Here is a 19918-nt window from a genome sequence, read left to right on the forward strand (position 1 = left end):
AGAGCAAATTGGCAAATTTATAATTTTCAATGAGCTATAACTTATTGTATGCTAAGGGAATAGTTTTAAATGCATTGATTGTTTGTTTTGAACCTATTCAACATGTACACATGCTACATACATCATAAATAGTAAAAATAGTCCCGATTTACACCTAATAACAATGTGCATTTTTTTATGGGCCATACTGTAGGTAAACACGACCGATTCCGGTGGGTGCTCGCGTGTGGTTCGGTCTAGCTTGCTCGTTGCTCGTGTTAAGAGCTGGTTTTCAGGGTGAAAAACGTGAAATTTCGGTTTAAAATTGTTGTTACTTGACGTGCGGTGTGCTCTTTCTTGCGGTTCAGAGCAGTTTCGAATGGAATTCGTGAAATATATGTGAAACCGAAGCGATTTAATTCCAGGAAAAAAATAATCTATGTGGACGGCCATGTTTTTTTTTTTTACACCAAGCTGGAGCATCTCCCGAGAGCTATCTTTCTGAGAGAGGGAGAGCCTCGTGGAGTAGTGTTGGTTAAGCCGGTTCAACAAGATCGTGATTGTGTTCGTGTTGTGGGTTTGTGTGTGAGAGCTGTTTGGTTCGCCGATGACCAGCTTGTTCGACGCACGCATCTTGCAACGGTGTCGTGAGTGTGTGCAGTGTGGGGGGTTTGAGGTGGGCAGGTTTGGTGGTGTGGCTGGCTTTCAGTGAAGGATAGGTGTAGATTGACCAGAAGAGAGGCAGTTTCCCTATCAGTGCTTGTGTTGGTGGCTGGTATTTATTTTTGCGGAGGCGAGACTAATATGGCAGCCATGTGACTGCAGCGCCTACTAAGCGGTGCTGGCGACGGTTCAACGCTCTTCCGTCGCCCGAAGAGGAGCAGGCGGCATCGATCGAGCGGAAAAGCGACTGCACAGCATGCTGTGACCTGGGTGAGAGCGTTCTTTTTATGTTGTGTTTGATTAATTTGAGTGTGTGCATTTTAGAGAGAGCAAGTGTGTTTGAAAGATGTATTTGCATGAGTGTCTCTCTCTCTCTCTCTCTCTCTCTCTCTCTCTCTCTCTCTCTCTCTCTCTCTTTTGCCTTCTGTTATCCCAATAAGAAAAGAGATGCGAGCCGTCTTTGCGTTGCGGCGTTTACCGTTTGCTTTGTGAGAAAAATTTACCCTTGGTGTGTAAATAATGTTTTAAGTAGTGTAATCGCTACTGACTCAATGGTGGCGAGACGCGTGGTCGGTGCATGAAGAGAGGATTTGTGGCCAGGCTGAGTGTATGCGAGCGGGTTCTGTGTCCACTAGCAACAGGCAAGACTGAACAGAACGGTCAGAACGCACCAATACAGTCGAAGACGACGAGTTGGTGATTCTGTTCCAAGCCGTCGGCTTATTTGTGAGTGTCTTGAGTGAGTGCCTGAGAGAGTGAAATTCAAAATAGGGTGAAGAAGTTAGGGGAGGGTAGGATCGAGATAGTTTAAGAGAGAGAGAGAAGGATGTATGACTTTAGGAGTGTGTTGAATGTATTAGGTTATACAGCGTGGCGTCACGAGCGCAAACGCACACTCATTTTTACAGAGACACACGTGCGCAAAATGTAAACTGTGCAGCCATGCTGTCAAATTTCTAACCTGTATGTAAGCGTTTGTATGAATGAGTTCGTTTAATGTTTATATACTTACTTTCCAGGTTTTTCGAATTGAGTCGATTTTTGTTGGAGGGGCAGCGCACACGCCCTGCAGGATTATTCGTGTTTCGGGCGTTTTTTTTTCTCAGTGATTTTTTTTGTGCTTTAATTAAGATTACATTAATTGTTTTGTGATTTTAAAAGCCCTTCCTATATCATCGTTGATCAGAAGGCACGGCGTCGGGTAAATTGTGCATAAATTTTTCCAATAATGTATTAGATTTTCACGGTGCAAAAGACATTTGTATAGAATTGGTTTATTTTTCATAAATCCTTCTTTTATCATCGTTGATCGGAAGGCACGCCGCCGGTTTAGTTCGTTTAAGTTATTGTTTTAATTTCATCACAATCGTTTACGCGGTGTCCTCTTTTCTTTTCATTCAAATTTGTTGTTCGTAATAATTTATTCCAACTGGCAGTTTTAGTGTTAGCTCATCAAATTATACATTTTATGAAAAGTAACGCGTCTTTTATTTACTATTTTTTAAATTTACTCGCGTTGTCGTATGAACTGTAAAAATATACTGATAAGTCCATCCCATAGCACTTCTGCTCGGTTGGCACGCGTTCGATTTAAAAAAAAACTTTTTAAATAATCAATTAATTATCTTTCCGCAGATGGCTGCCTAAGATTTAAAAATTTCAACCGATAAACAAAATGCTCATGGTCACATCACTGCCACTCGTGAATCCTGACCTCATACCCATCTACTAACCCCCTCAAAACTCATGTGATACTTTGTCGGAGAAGCAGTCGATTGGGCGGTCTCTATCACTCAAGTATCGGACTAACATTCCCATCCACTTCCCCGTGACTCTACCACTGGTCGTGGCCGGCGCCGGTATTGATCAGCATGATAGGGGCCTTTGAGAAGTTGCGAAGCGAGGAAAGATAGCTCCCACTTATCTTCCACGGCTCGTGGATGTAACTTCTGGAGGTCCTGGTCAATAACGGAGTAGCAACTGCGGGTGGGCACCTATGCCTATGCTTATGCTTATGCTTATGCTTATGCATACTGTAGGTAAACACGACATAATGTTTCGTCAAACTATTGATTCTGGAGAAGAAAATACTTGGTGGGACAATTATGCGTAGAATTCCAACGATAGGACAAACAGACTTGGTGTTGTTTTCAATGGGTTCACGAACTAAGTACTAAATGTAAATGTGTTTTTCGAAAAGTAAACTTAAAACTAAACTTAAAAAAATTGAAAAATCAGAATCGTCCAAAAACGACATGGGACAATTATGCGTAGAACGGCAGTATAAGCCTACAGTAATAACATAGCGGCACTATGTGGTCTCATTTTTGTTATATTCGGAATCCTCGAAAAATTTCACGTTAGTTGGAAGTATAGGAGTTGTAAATTTGATTTTCAAAATAATTTAATGAAGCATTTTTGAAAAAGAAATAGGAAGAAAATAAAAAAAGTTGAAGTTGAATTCTAAAAAAACATACCTAAATATTTTTTAAAATTTCGGTGCAAAATCTGGTTATGGAGACATGATTTTTTAGGAAAAATAGTGTTGTTTGGAAAATACCCATTATCGGGAATCAAAATTTGCAATCGAAAAGAAGTTTTTTTTCAAAATGTGAATAAGCAACATAAAATTCTCAAAGCACAATCGTTACATTCGGAAGCTTTTACAACCCGCATAATCAAAAACCATCGGGGGAATAGTCCAAACTATATTACTACTAAAAGAGATGTAGTTACCACATACTTAACCATTATCATATAGTTACGGCACTATACAAAACCATAACGAAACTGATCGTCAAATGATGACGTTTTTATTGAAGTAAATCTAATGATTCTAACTATTTTTGAACTATTTGGGGTACAATAACCTTACACTAAACAGTTCGGATTGTTTAGACAACGTGACTCAACGAAAAAATGTACAAGTCCAAATAGTTCAAACAATTTATCAACTTTATTGAGAACAATATAGCAAAATTCCACAGATTTTAGATTTTTATAGTCAGAACCTGTAAGAACTAAAAACCTACTATAAATGCTATAGTAGAACACAATTGATGGCGGCCACATTTTTTCGATAAGTTTGTATAATCCAAATAATTTGTCAACTTACATGAAGTAAAATTACTATACACCATACTATTTTGAATTAAAAATTTCTATAAGTCCAAATAGTTCAAACAATATTTCAACAGTATGGAGTACAATTACAGTTTGTTATATAATCCAACTATATGTTAAACGATTGGTACAAAAATTTCAACTTTTATCAAGTAAATTGATCACAGTCGATTCCTCTGGATGATAGAGAACCTTCAACACCCCCACTTCTCCTCAGATTATCAGAAAACTCCCCAAAAGAAGAAAAATGTTACGAGGGCTCATGAAATTGACTTTCACTATTCCAGAAAAAGTAGGCATGCTGTTCTTACCATACACCAAAAATATGTGTACTACATGGTGGACTATTACTGTTCACTATAAAATGAGTCAATTGTTTGGACTACTTGGACTTATCGAAAATACTTGCCCCGAGCTTGCTCCTTCTAACACAACATGTCACCAAAACCACTGAAAAACCACCAACAGATATAGATCAATCGGATAAGGCGGCAGCAGTTCGGCAGCAACGTAAATAACATCACATATAATGGCGGTAAACATTCACCAACTATCGATAGAACTTAAAAATCAAATTTGATTATATCCGAAGTAGTTATCACAACAATTGTAGGGTTCATTTTTGCGGTCTTTTTTAAAGTGTCGGCAAAGTAGTGTCGGTAAAGTAGTTTTTCAGAAACTATATAGGGAATAGTCAATTTTTGGGCAATGACTATTTGACGTAAAATCCAAGTTTATAAAAATATTTACATATGTATGAAAACCTCATATAGTTTTCTGCCTAACAACTAATTTCTCATATAGTAAAATCGACCAAAACTATTTTGGGAATGGAATTAATGGTTTGATATATCGTACATATATAGTTGGGTTACAATTTAATGAATAGTAGAGACCATTTGATAAATAGTTGAGTAACTATTTGTCATAAAGTAGTTATATAGTTCATGACTATGCGGGAAGCCTAGTTGGATGCTCATGCTGAAACGAGTACAAAAAGATGAGAGATCACTAAACTTGATAAAGATGCAGTGAGAGAAGAATACTGTTGGAATCAATTTGTCAAGGTGAAATCAAGGAAGAAAAATATGAAGACAAGGTTTACAAACTCAATAAATCATAAAATCATTTTTTTTTTTCAAATGAAGAAAATAATCACAAAAAAAACAACCAGTTATTTTGAAAAAAAAATGTGATGAAAAAAGTGGTTTAAAAATTTAAATTTGTTAAAAACACTGATTGATTGATGATTTGGTGTTCATTGCATTGCATGTCTCATTTATTTTATTTTAATAATTTTAGATTATTTCAATTAAAAATAGTAATATGTGAGGAGTTCAATGATTGATGTTTTATATTTTAAATATATAACTAAATTTCGGTAATATTTTTTTTTAATTTATTAATTCGTATTTGCAAGTCAACAAATCGTCAGCTGTGTGCTATCTTGTGACATAGACCATTTTGGTCGAAAATGAGTTAATGGTGACGTTTTGCTATACTTAACAAACACTTACTTACTTTACTTTATCAGCAACAGGTCTATCGACCCAACGCTGAACTAATCGAAGATTTCCAGGATGCTCGATCTTGGGCCGCTCGTCTCCAGTCGCCCACAATGTTGGCCGCTCTTGCATCTTCGTCGACTGCACACAGCCAACGCGTACGAGGCCTTCCACGAAGCCGACGACCCCGTCCAGGTTCGCTACTGAATATCGTTTTAGCCGCCCGCTCGTCCGACATTCTGGCTACATGTCCAGCCCACTTCAGCCTGTCGTGCTTGATGACTTTTACGATATCAGCATGTTTGTAGTCTTGGTACAGCTCGAAGTTCATGCGCCTGCGCCACCGGTCTCCTACTTGCTTGCCGCCGAAGATAGAACGCAGGATTCTCCGCTCGAAGACCCCAAGTGCTCTCTGGTCAGCCTCCTTTAGCGTCCACGACTCGTGACCGTAAAGAGCTACAGGGAGTATCAAGGTCCTGTACAGCGTGATTTTCGTAGGCGTCCTTAGGCTGCGGGACCTTAGCTGGCTACGAAGACCGTAGAAGGCCCTGTTTGCAGCACTAATCCGCCGTTTCACTTCGCAGCTCACATCGTTGTCGCACGTCACGAGTGTACCAAGATATACAAATTCATCCACCACCTCATATCTTTCTCCATCTATTTCCACCTCCGAAACACCATCACCTGCACTGCCACGCGCTCTGCCAGCGACCAGATACTTGGTCTTGGCAGTGTTGATGGTCTGTCCGATCTTCGCAGCTTCCCGCTTGAAAGGGACGAACGCCTCCTCCACTGAACGACGGTCGATACCAATGATGTCGATGTCGTCAGCGTATCCAAGCAGCATGTGCGATTTAGTGATGAGTGTTCCGTTTCTTTGCACGCCTGCCCTTCGCGCAGCACCCTCCAACGCTATGATGAACAGTAAGTTCGAGAGAGCATCGCCCTGCTTCAATCCATCCAACGTAACGAAAGCTTCAGATGTCTCGTTGGCTATTCGCACGCTTGATTTTGCTCCGTCGAGCGTTGCACGAATCAGTCTTATAAGCTTCGCCGGAAAGCCGTGTTCTACCATAATCTTCCAAAGTTCGTTTCTTTTGACCGAATCGTACGCCGCCTTGAAGTCGATGAACAAATGGTGTGTTTGCAGGTTGTACTCCCGGAACTTGTCGAGGATTTGTCGCAGAGTGAACATCTGATCCGTCGTTGACCGACCCGCTCGAAAACCGCACTGGTATTCGCCGACAAAGGTCTCGGTCATCGGTCTCAGCTTGCTCCACAGGATGCGGGAGAGTACTTTGTACGCTGCGTTGAGGATTGTGATGCCTCGATAGTTGGCACAATCGAGTCTTTGCCCTTTCTTGTAGATTGGGGTGACGAGCCCGTCTAACCAGTCGGTCGGAAGCTGTTCTTCGCACCAAATGCGTAGGATGATTTGGTGCAGAATCTCGGTCATCCGCGTACTCCCGTGCTTGAAAAGTTCGGCCGGAAGTCCGTCCTTTCCCGCGGATTTCCCGTTCTTGAGCTCTTTAACAGCCTTAGCTACTTCCTCAAACGTAGGCGGGTCCACAGCTTTTCCATCTTCCTCAACGTGTATCCTGTCCTCGACGATTCCCTCTCGTGCCTCACCGTTCAACAGCTGCTGGAAGTGCTCCATCCACCTAGCCGCCACCGCAGTCTTGTCTGTCAACAGGTTGCCTTCCGTGTCGTTGCACATCACAGGGGAAGGCGTGGTTTTCCTTCTTACACCGTTGACAGTCGCGTAAAACCTCCGCTTATCGTTCGCGTTGTACTGTGCTTCCGCTTCGGCAAGTACCGTTTCGTCGTACTCCCGTTCTTTTCGGCGGTGGATTCGTTTCTCTGCTCTTCGCAACTCACTGTATCGCTCACAGTTTCGGCGCGTACCCTTAACGAGCATACGCTTCCTGGCCTCGTTCTTCTCGTCCGTCACTCGCTGGCACTCCGCATCGAACCACCCTTTGGGTTTGCGTCCTCTGGTCGTGCCGATCACTTCGATAGCCGTTGTGTTGACGATGCTCTGGAGGGCTCCCCATTGCTCGTCCAGGTTACCCGTAGGCGCGTCCTCGTTGATCCGCTCGTCGAGCTTCCGACTGTACTCTGCAGCAACGTCGCTGCTCGCGAGGCGCTGGACGTTCAATCGCGCTATCCTCGCAGTCCGCGGGGTCAGCACGTTCGACAGCCTAGCTCGGATTTTACACGCTACCAGGAAGTGATCAGAGTCGATGTTCGGTCCTCTGTACGATCGGACGTCCATCACGTCCGAGAAGTGTCGACCATCCACCAAAACGTGATCGATTTGTGTGCACGATTCGCCATTCGGGTGTCGCCAGGTGTGCTTCCGAATGTTCATGCGCGCAAAGAAGGTGCTACAGATAGCCATTCCTCTGGCTGCGGCGAAATTGACCAAACGTAGGCCGTTGTCATTCGTGCGAGGATGAAGGCTCTCCTTGCCGATGACAGGATGGAAGAAGGCTTCCCTTCCGACCTGCGCGTTGTTAACCAACAACTTGATGCTGATCACCAACGCAAAAAACCAACAACTCGACTCCAACTGTGGACCGGATAACCGAACCGTGGAAGGCAATTTGCTGATTTCATTTTCGAATTGCTCAATCATCTTCAACGAGCGAAAAATTTCATCAAGCGAAATGTTCACCCAACCCGACGTCCTGGAAGGAGCACTGCACAACCTCATCATAGAATCAACACAGATCAAAGACCACGACATAGAATCTGTTCACAACAACACAATCGTGAACAGACACCTGCTTCAACAAGTTCATCTGGCTCAGTACAGCAACAAGATGTGGAACTGGGGCCTTCTCAGCGGAATTTCTACATCAACAATTACGCTGACGGCAATCATCATTTTCATCATCATCAAATCGAACTGCATTTTGAGAGGAGCAGCCAAAAGATCGCCCACCATCGGAACCTGAGAAAATCATCAAACACACGTGTCGCGGACGACACTCCAATACCCCCCGGAGGAGTTGCATCCCTACCTGTCGTCACCACGCTGGATCATCATGCACCGTCAGCAGGATACGGTGCCACGTAGTGCCACGCGGCATAGCAACGCCGGGTTATGCTGACTCGGCAGGACTGTTCAACAAAACTGTCCGCGCAGGTATGCGCGGCCTCTTTCATTCCCGGATCGCCGTGAAGTTAACGTCGTAGTTCATCATTCAATTAAGTGTAATAATAAAAGTGATTTTTTAAAACGTAACCCGCGTCGCGGTTCTCGTAATTCTTGATTTACAAAAAACACTATTTTTAATTTTTATTTTTGATATGTTTTAGAAGACATAAAATGCCAACTTTTCAGAAATTTCCAGGTTGTGCAAAAAATCACTGACCGAGTTATGAATTTTTTAATCAATACTGATTTTTTCAAAAAATCGAAATTTTGGTCGTAAAAATTTTTCAACTTCATTTTTCGATGTAAAATCAAATTTGCAATCAAAAAGTACTTTACTAAAATTTTGATAAAGTGCACCGTTTTCAAGTTATAGCCATATTTAACCTTCGGGAAGTCGCGCAAAAAAAAACTACAAGAGCAGTCGCGTGGTGTACTTTGTGCACCTGTCAGAAATTTTAAAATAAATCGAATATAATTCCAAATAGGAAGAAACAATGTTCTACAAAGTTGTTAATTTCACCAACAAGAATGTCATCAGATATCTAACCACCATCTGGAATACACCGGGGGGCCTCGGGGATGTTCCGAAGAGGGGACATTTCCGGAAATCCGGTCCACAAGCCATGATGGGTGCCAAACTTAATAATTTTCAACGGCAAACCTTAATATGAACATTTCAAGTGTCACAGATGATCTTGCAACCATCCGGATTAACCCGGTGGCCCCGAGGATGTTCCGAAGAGAGGACATTTCCAAAATTCCGGTCCACAAGGCATGATGGGTGTCAAACTTCATAATTTTCAACGGCAAATCTCAATATGAATATTTAAAGTGTCACAGATGATCTTGCCACCATCCGCATTAACCCGGTGGCCCCGGGGATGTTCCGAAGAGAGGACATTTCCGGAAATCCGGTCCACAAGCCATGATGGGTGTCAAACTTTATAATTTTCAACGGCAAACCTCAATATGAACATTTCAAGTGTCACAGATGATCTTGCCACCATCCGGATTAACCCGGTGGCCCCGGGGATGTTCCAAAGAGAGAACATTTCCGAAATTCCGGTCCGCAAGCTATGATGGGTGTCAAACTTCATAATTTTCAACGGCAAATCTCAATATGAACATTTCAAGTGTCACAGATGATCTCGCCACCATCCGGATTAACCCGGTGGCCCCGGGGATGTTCCGAAGAGGGGACATTTCCGGAAATCCGGTCCACAAGCTATGATGGATGTCAAACTTCATAATTTTCAACGGCAAATCTCAATATGAACATTTCAAGTGTCACAGATGATCTCGCCACCATCCGGATTAATCCGGTGGCCCCGGGGATGTTCCAAAGAGAGGACATTTCCGAAATTCCGGTCGGGAATTTCAAGGCATGATGGGTGTCAAACTTCATAATTTTCAACGGCAAACCTCAATATGAACATTTTATTTTTCCTCTTTAGCATAGGACAGCGAATGACCAAGAAGGTTAAATCAGTCAGACATAACTGAATTAACAACAATCTAATCTAATCTAATCTAATCTTATCCAACCAAACCCTAACGCAGCCAATCTTTCGAAGGGATCCTGGAGAGTGCCTTAGATTAGATTACGCCTAGCTCTCTTCTTGTCATTTATGAACATTTGTAGTACGCTATTGCATTAGAATGCATTGAAACTTCACAAGCGTAAAAGCGGCCAGGCCTACTGCGTAAAGTCGTATTGCAGAGATATGATTCGTTGAAGTGGGTTGAGTTTGAGCACGGAGTGTTCGAACAACAACACAATTCTGAATCGACAAGGGAAGGAAAAAGCGTGGGGCACACCGCCATGGACACTATTTGCCGTGGTTATTGCGCCCAAAACGCGCTCTTTGTAACAGTATCCAAATTCCAGTCAAAGCTCACCTAGTAGTCATGGCCTAGTGGTTAGCATTTTTGCTTACCAATCCAAAGGACGGGGGAATGAACCCCGCTTCGAGCGACATTGATTTTCGTTCATATTCATCATTTCAAATTTTTGTGTTCTTAATTTTCTCGTTGGGAGCAGATGGGAATCGAACCCAGAACCGTTCGCTTTCAAAGCAAACACCGTAACCAGTCAGCCACGGCCGCTCCTAACAACAACAATAATCTGTATACAATATAAGTAACCTAGTGTTTCTGATTGGCTACCGTCAGTGGGGGTGACTATGGGTCAAAAAACGATACACCTCTCGTAATTTCTTAATAACAAAAACAATTTGAATTACATCGAAAATCTTTTATCGTAGAATTGTTCTTAGATGGTTTACTAACATTTTCCCAAAATATGGTTTAATTTGATGGACTCTACCTTAAATGGCAATCGTTTGAAAATTGACCCAATCCCACCCCTTTAAGGGGGTGACATTGGGTCAAATCAAACTAAAATGATGCTCAAATACAAAGATATAGTAAAAACAAGTCATCCAACAGTGTTTCTTGTTCGAGGAAATCGTATTGACATGCTAAAATATTGGAAGGAGAGATTTTCAAACATTTGGGTACTTTTTGATCAATTCCGACAAAAAAATTAAAAGTTGATTTTCGAGAGGTCATTTTTGGCCAAAAACGTACCTCAACTTTAGATAGCTGCTAAAATGACAGGATTTGTTTTAGGAACGAGATTTTTTCAGAAAAGTCATCTTAAGATGTCCCTTGCACAACCCTTTTAACAGAATTTAGTTTCATTGAGAAGTACCTGAGAATAGTAAAATCCGTAAAAAATACTTTGATCCAATCTCACCCCCCAGACCCAATGTCACCCCCACTGACGGTATATAATATTTTGCTTCAATATTTATAAGTTTCAAAATTCCCGAGAGTCACCAAATTTCCCGGGAATCGAGATTTCCAAAAATATCCAATTTGCAGGAAAATTTTTCAAGTAATATTACTCAAAAAAGAGGTTATATTCAACCAACAAAATTTTTATCTTTCCAAAATTCAAATTTTTTTTTTGCTGTGTACTGATCACGATGTTCATTTTGATTTTGATTTTGATATTTGGAAATTTTACAAAAACGCATATCATCTCTGACACTTTAAATGTTCATATTGAGGTTTGCCGTTGAAAATTATGAAGTTTGACACCCTTCATGGCTTGTGGATCGGATTTCCGGAAATGTCCTCTCTTCGGAACATCCCGGGGCCACCGGGATAATGCGGATGGTGACAAGATCATCTCTGACACTTGAAATGTTCATATTGAGATTTTCCGTTGAAAATTATGAAGTTTGACACCCATCATAGCTTGTGGACCGGATTTCCGGAAATGTCCCCTCTTCGGAACATCCCCGGGCCACCGGGTGGGTTAATGCGGATGGTGACAAGATCATCTCTGACACTTGAAATATTCATATTTAGATTTGCCATTGAAAATTATGAAGTTTGACAACCATCATAGCTTGTGGACCGGATTTCCGGAAATGTCCTCTCTTCGGAACATCTCCGGGGCAACCGGGTTAATCCGGATGTTGGCAAGATCATCTCTGACACTTGAAATGTTCATATTTAGATTTTCCGTTGAAAATTATGAAGTTTGACGCCCATCATAGCTTGTGGACCGGATTTCCGGAAATGGGTGGGTTAATCCGGATGGTGACAAGATCATCTCTGACACTGGAAATGTTTATATTGAGATTTGCCGTTGAAAATTATGAAGTTTGACTCCCTTCATGGCTTGTGGACCGAATTTCCGGAAATGTCCCCTCTTCAGAACATCTCCGGGGCCACCGGGTTAATCCAGATGGTGGCAAGATCATCTGTGACACTTTACATGTTCATATTGAGGTTTGCCGTTGGAAATTATGAAGTTTGACACCCATCATGGCTTGTGGACCGGATTTCCGGAAATGTCCTCTCTTCGGAACATCCCCGGGGCCACCGGGTTAATGCGGATGGTGACAAGATCATCTGTGACACTTGAAATGTTCATATTTAGATTTGCCGTTGAAAATTATAAAGTTTGACACCCATCATGGCTTGTGGACCGGATTTCCGGAAATGTCCCCTCTTCGGAACATCCCCGGGGCCGCCGGGTTAATCCGGATGGTGGCAAGATCATCTCTGACACTTAACTTGTTCATATTGAGGTTTGCCGTTGAAAATTATGAAGTTTGACACCCATCATGCCTAGCGGACCGGAATTTCGGATATGTCCCCTCTTCGGAACATCCCCAAGGGCCACCGGACCGCACTCAGTTCCAATATATGCATTGAGTCGTTATTAGAGGCCCCCTTGAATACAATGCAACAGTTTTGGGGTCATTTGATCCAAATTGAGACTCATAAAAACAATGTGTAACTTCCGGTATTCATTCCACCAAAAAAAATACTTACACGAGCAGTCGCGCTGGTGTACTTTGTGCACCAACCCAAAAACACTATTTTAAAAAATATATTAAAAATAGTTTTTACCATACAATGTCTTAGCTCAACTTGTTTCCGTAAGTAAAAAGGATTATCTTGAGCATATATCAAGGTTACGGCTTGATTGTTTCATGAAAAATAATTGTTTTTCGAAGTTTCCCAAATCTGGTGCACAAAGTACACTAGCGCGACTTCCCGAAGGTTAAGTGACTTTTTTGAAAAAAGTCGCAGTTTTTCATTTTTTTTAATTAGTGCACATGTTTGCCCAGTTTTGAAAAAAATATTTTTGAAAAGCTGAAAATTCTCTATATTTTGCTTATTCGGACTATGTTGATACGACCTTTAGTTGCTGAGATATTGCAATGCAAAGGTTTAAAAACAGGAAAATTGACGTTTTCTAAGTTTCACCCAAACAACCCACCATTTTCTATCGTCAATATCTCAGCAACTAATGGTCCGATTTTCAATGTTAATATATGAAACAATTGTGAAATTTACCGATCTTTTCGAAAAAAATATTTTTGGAATTTTCAAATCAAGACAAACATTTTAAAAGGGCGTAATATTGAATGTTTGGAAAAAAAAATATATATTAACATTGAAAATCGGACCATTAGTTGCTGAGATATTGACGATAGAAAATGGTGGGTTGTTTGGGTGAAACTTAGAAAACATCAATTTTCCTGTTTTTAAACCTTTGCATTGCAATATCTCAGCAACTAAAGGTCGTATCAACAAAGTCCAAATAAGCAAAATATAGAGAATTTTCTCAGCTTTTCAAAAATATTTTTTTCAAAACTGGGCAAACATGTGCACTAATTTAAAAAAATGAAAAACTGCGACTATTTTCAAAAAAGTCACTTAAATATGGCTATAACTTGAAAACGGTGCACTTTATCAAAATTTCAGTAAAGTACTTTTTGATTGCAAATTTGATTTTACATCGAAAAATGAAGTTGAAAAATTTTTACGACCAAAATTTCGATTTTTTGAAAAAATCAGTATTGATTAAAAAATTCATAACTCGGTCAGTGATTTTTTGCACAACCTGGAAATTTCTGAAAAGTTGGCATTTTATGCCTTCTAAAACATATCAAAAATAAAAAAATTAAAAATAGTGTTTTTTGTAAATCAAGTTTTAGTGATAAAAGTTAAATAAAAAATCACCAAATTTTTTTACCGTGTATTATTTTTTCCAGTGTAGTCCGTATCCATACCTACAACTTTGCCGAAGACACCAAATCGATCAAAAATTCCTTCAAAAGATACAGATTTTTGAATTTTCATACATCATTTTTGTATGGACAGCTGCCGAATTTGTATGGAAAATTATATGGACAAACTAATGATGCAAAATGGCTTCTTTGGGCATACCGAAGGCACCAAAAAAGTTTCAGTCGGATTAAAAAATACAAAAAAAAATCGAATGACCGAAATCCTAGAGAACTGCTCAGAAGTGAAATTCTCGTTTTTTTTTCTGCGAAAGTTTTCCTTTGGCCAAAAGTGCCTTTCGTCTTTTTTTTTTTTTTTTTGAATTAAATATACTTTATTGAATCTTTCTTATAATAATTACATTTGGTTTACATAATAAGTGGTCAGCTGTGGCTCTTCAGCTTTAGTTTGCTTTTCGTGATTTAAACACTGTTCATTTTCTTAACTTTAAAAGTATATGATTTATCATTTTTGTAACACTAGGTACAATGAGGAAAAAAAAATGTTAAGAAAACATAACCTAACCTAAAACTAACTTAAACTTACAATAAACTAAACCAATCCTTGAATCAAGGGGTATTCAGATATAGCACATTTTTCCCTGAATTTCAAACATTTTTCTTGAATCTTCTGATCCAACATTTTTACTTCTGCTAATTCATGAACCTCACTTGATCTTGTCCAGCCAGGAACATTCAAAACCATTTTGAGTACCTTGTTTTGGACACGCTGGAGCTTCAATTTATGAGTTCTAGCGCAACACTCCCAAACAGGTACTGCATACTCAATAACGGGGTAAATTATTTGTTTGTAAACTGCTAACTTATTTTTCAAAGATAGCTTTGATTTTCTGTTAATCAAAGGATACAAACACCTGATGAGAATGCTGCACTTGTTCAATATTTTGTCAACATGCAACATTTTAACTCAACATCATTCATTTTAATCAAAACATCATCCTTTGGGACAAATCGGGCCGATTTGGAAAGTGGAAAAATGATGGTTTGAGTTTTGGCTGCATTTATGCGAATTTTCCAGTCGCCAAAGTATTCGGAAAGAACGTCAAGACCCTTCTGAAGACGGCCAACTAAATATCTGGTTATTTTACCCTTATAAATAACGGCAGTGTCATCAGCAAAAGTGACAACACACCATTACCAGGAAGAGTAGGCAAATCAGATGTAAAAATATTGTACAGAAGTGGGCCAAGAATACTTCCTTGGGAACCCCAGCATCAATGTTGAATAATCCAGAAGCAATCCCATTCAGAAAAACCTTGAACGATCTCTCCGAAAGATAGTGCTGGATAATTTTGATAAGATACATTGGAAAACCGTATAAATACAGTTTATGTATCAAACCATCATGCCAAACATTGTCAAAAGCCTTCTCAACATCCAACAAAGCCATAGCAGTTGATTTAGACTCAAGCTTGTTCTGCTTGATGATTTTAGTTACTCTCGTAAGCTGATGAGCAGTATTATGTCCCTTTCGGAAGCCAAACTGCTCGTTCAAAATTATATTATTATCGTTGGTAAAATCCAAAAGCCTTGAATAGATGACCTTCTCAAAGAGTTTGGACAGACTACTCAAAAGACTAATGGGACGATAACTTGTTGGCGATGTTGGATCTTTTTGAGGCTTCAAAATTGGTATGACTTTGCCCAGTTTCCAATTGGTAGGGAAGTAACCAAGTTGCAAACATTTATTGAAAATATTGGCTAGATGTTGAAAGAACTGATCACTCTGTTTTTTCAACACTAGATTAAAAATGTTATCAAAGCCTGGAGCTTTCATATTTTTCATTTGTTTAACTGCAACTTTGACTTCCTCACCAGAAACATGGGAATCTGCAGGAAATTCAAAGGTAGAGTCATTGATTGTTGAAATACTATTGGCAACTGATGTTTCTTTACGGCTGGTCATGGAAGCGCCAAGATTATGTGAACTAACAAAATGAAGCCCAAGTGCATTTGCCTTTTCCTCGGATGTAATCAAAGGAGAATCCTCAACAATAAGAGGAGGAATAGGCTTTGGTTTGTTTTTAAGAACTTTTGAAAGTTTCCAAAATGGTTTTGAATAATTCCCAAGCTGGCTTACATGTTTTGAAAATTCTTGATTTCTGATATTGTCAAGTCGGTCTTGTATGATTTTGTTCAAATTGTTCACTGAAATCTTTTGTCATAGTCCCCAGTCCGTTGATATTGTCTCCTATAAACATTCCTAAGTCTAATCAAGTGTTTAGTATCTACGTCAATATCAGTTACCTTAAAATTAACAGGAACCTCCCGAACGTTGGCAGCCTCTGCTTGGTTGATAGCCTGCTGGATCACCTCCAGCGAACGATCAATATCAGCAGAAGTTTCCGGGTGTTGATCATAGTCGATGTTGCTGTCGACCACTTGCTGAAACTGCTGCCAGTCAACGTTGTGGTAATCTTTCCGGGTTGGTTGCCGCTGCGGAGTAACGGAAGCTCCAACCTCCACAACCACCGGATAGTGATCAGAACTCAACTCTTCAAACACCTCAGGATGAGCCACGTTCTCAGCCATATTGGTAATGAAGAAGTCGATGATTGAGTGATTCCCAGACCGAGCCACCCTCGTTGGACGATCCGGACTCACAACGTTGTAGTATCCGTTTTGCAGATCGTTGTGCAGAATCACTCCGTTCCGATTCCTCCTGCTGTTGCCCCAAACTTCATGCTTCGCGTTGAGGTCACCAGCGATGATGTACTTTGCGCTCCGCCGTGTCAGCTTCTGGATATCGCTCTTCAGTTTTGCTGCTGAACCATCTCTGGAATTCACCTGACGTGGGCAGTATGCAGCAATGAAGAGTACTGGGCCAACCGAAGTGGGAATTTCCACCCCAACGGCCTCGATGATGTCCAGCTTGAAGTGTGGCAGCCGGCGTGGCTTGAGATCACGATGAACAGCGACAAGCACACCTCCTCCTCCAGAGGTGGTCCTGTCGAGCTGCGTCGCGATCTTGTAGTTTTGCAGATAAACTTTTTCACCGGGCTTCAGATGAGTTTCCGTGATGGCAGCTACGTCGATCTCCTTCTCGCGAAGAAAATCCACCAGCTCTAAATTCTTCCTCCTAATGGAGCAAGCGTTCCAATTCAGCAGCTTGAGGGACCTACGATCCATACTGGATGACGAACGAGGTCAGCACTTCAATCTGCTGGGTCTTGGTTTTGCATCCACGCAGTGCAGCGGACATCTGTTTGAAAATATTGAGGAGTTCGGTTGAGGTGTAAAGATCATTACCATTTTCCTCAACTGCTGGTTCTTGGGTTGGTCTTGGCTCCTGGCTGAAGCCCGGTGGTGGCGGTCTCGGCTCCTGGCTGGAACCCGGCCGTGGATGATTCATCTCAGCTCTCTTCCTGGGATCCAACGGCAACGGTGCCAAGTTCGGGACCTGGCGTCGCGGTTGAAGAGGTGGAAAGTTTTGCTCCACCAGGGCTGGAGGAGTTCTACGACGCTGAGGCTGATTCTTCGTCGATGCTTGCTGCCGAATTTTCACGAACTCAGCTCTCTTGGGGCACTTTCGGTCGGTTGACGAGTGCTCACCGTTGCAGTTGAGGCACTTCACCAGCGAATCTTGGATGCACTGGGATGTGATGTGCGCATCGGTACCACATTTGGCGCAACGACGCTTCAGGTGGCAGTTCTTACCTCCGTGCCCGAAACCCAGGCAGTTGAAGCATTGTGTGACGTCACGATGCACTGGTCGGTATCGCTCCCACGACACGATAATGTTGAAAACCGCTCGAATTGCCTTCAGCTCAGGAAGCGTCGTCGATCCCTTAGCCAAATGCAGCAGGTAGAGCTGGTCACGGTACTTGATGTCTTTGTTGCGTCGGCTCATTTTGTGCACGGCCAACACATCCAGTTTCAAAACTTTTAGCTCGGCAGCTAATTCCTCCACTGGCATGTCGTACAGACCTCTGACGACGATTTTGTACGGCTTATCCATGACGACATCATGGGTAAAGTACTCCGCCTCGTTTTCGGTCAAGTAATCCTTGACCAGTTGATAGTGCTGCCTGGATTGCACCAGCACCTTAAATCCGTCCTGACACAGACGAATGTTGCCTAGGACTTTCCCAGACTTGATGAGTTCAACCAGCCCCGCTCGAAAGTCGATCGTTGCTGCTGATTGCCTCACATAAAAAGGAGGCAGTTTCTCCTTTCGCTGTTTCACTTCATTCTCCTTTGCTTCCGCTACCTGGTCCTCGTCAGGCAGTCCAGCGAACTTGTTGTTCTTCAATAGCTGCTCCTCGTGCGACGAAGAGTTCTCCTCCTCCTCATCCATCGGTACAGTACCGTCGCTCTTTTTCGTCTTTTTGCTGTTCGATGTCACTTCCAAAAGCACCTTCCTTTTGGAAATCCCCGGTTTTGGCCATCAGTCGAGGCCTCAACCTTCCTTTTGGAAATTCCCACTTTTTTGCCTGCTTGAGCCGCAGGTAGGGCAATATTGCCGGCGTTTTGCGCCGGGACGCGACGAGTCATGTTGATTCAGACAACCTTCACCAACGAATGCTCGGATAACAATGTGCCTTTCGTCTTTGATACACACTTGGGAAGGTTTGGGTGCACCACCACCACCGTCAGTTCGACTTCATAGCGCTATGCAATGTTTGAGGGGGTAAATATCATAGAGCAATTCCAGCTCAAATCAGGAATTTTTCTGGTACTTTTGTACCCGACCCTCTCCGATTTCAATGAAACTTTGTAGACATGTTATCCTAGGCCTATATGAGCCATTTTTGTGTATATGGAGCCAATAGTACTCGAAAACAACATTTGAGAAGGGCGTAAGGTATTTATATATTTTTGAATTTTGTAATTTAAAAATTACTGTATCTCGAAGCCGTTGCATCGTATCAAAAGTGGTCAAAGACAAACTTGTAGGAAATTGGACGGGCTTTCTGAAAAAATACACTGAAACAAAATACACGCCACATCTATGAGATTATTTGGTTTTTAAGTCTAAAACTTAAATTTAAAGGTGATGTCACGATTTTTTCGTTCAAAATTTTTGAGGAATAGTCTAAAATGATACCAAAAGACTGACGAAAAATGCAGGATGGTATGTCTCTCCTAAAAAAATACAAAAATCATTTACTAATACAGTTTTTTTGAAAAGTGGTCTAAACGTCAAAATTTTTAAAAACCGGTAGTGGCAATCGATTCTCCAGACAATTTTACATAAAAGTCTCCATATTGACCATTGTCCTATGTCCAATCCTTGGGAAGATACAGCGGTTTTAAAAATAAAAATGTTGAAAAAACGAGTTTTTTGGTGGTTTTTGGCAATTTCTATATGACAGACTTGGTTTTTCAGTCTCGTAAATATTTTTACCGGAAAGCTCGTCCAATTTCCCATAAGTTTGTCTTTGATTTCAATTGGATGTAAGGGCTTACAGATATAAGCTTAACTACATTGCTAATAACTGAAAATAGAATATTTTTTTCAGTATGATAGAAACCTGGATAGTAAATTTACTTACGTAAATATAAAAACGAGTCAAATCAAAAAGCTGTCAAAGGCAAACTTATGAGAAATTGGACGAGCTTTCCGGTAAAAATATTTACGAGACTGAAAAACCAAGTCTGTCATATAGAAATTGCCAAAAACCACAAAATAACCCATTTTTTCAACATTTTTATTTTTAAAACCGCTGTATCTTCCCAAGGATTGGACATAGGACAATGGTCAATATGGAGACTTTATGTAAAATTGTCTGGAGAATCGATTGCCACTACCGGTTTTAAAAATTTTGACGTTTAGACCACTTTTCAAAAAACTGTATTAGTAAATGATTTTTGTATTTTTTAGGAGAGACATACCATCCTGCATTTTTCGTCAGTCTTTTGGTATCATT

General features: G+C 41.0%; 1 protein-coding gene across 1 annotated transcript; it reads right to left on the reverse strand.

Annotated features, from left to right (window-relative positions):
• Nucleotides 1–778: 778 nt before the first annotated feature.
• Nucleotides 779–7671, reverse strand: LOC119765981. Its single transcript, XM_038250290.1, has 2 exons — nucleotides 6383–7671; nucleotides 779–908 (listed from the first exon to the last, which is right to left on the reverse strand). The coding sequence occupies exons 1-2, from the start codon at nucleotides 7669–7671 to the stop codon at nucleotides 779–781; spliced, it is 1419 nt and encodes a 472-aa protein (XP_038106218.1).
• Nucleotides 7672–19918: the final 12247 nt, after the last annotated feature.

This window comes from Culex quinquefasciatus, chromosome 2 (assembly GCF_015732765.1).
Source record: "Culex quinquefasciatus strain JHB chromosome 2, VPISU_Cqui_1.0_pri_paternal, whole genome shotgun sequence".
Lineage (NCBI taxonomy): Eukaryota > Metazoa > Arthropoda > Insecta > Diptera > Culicidae > Culex > Culex quinquefasciatus.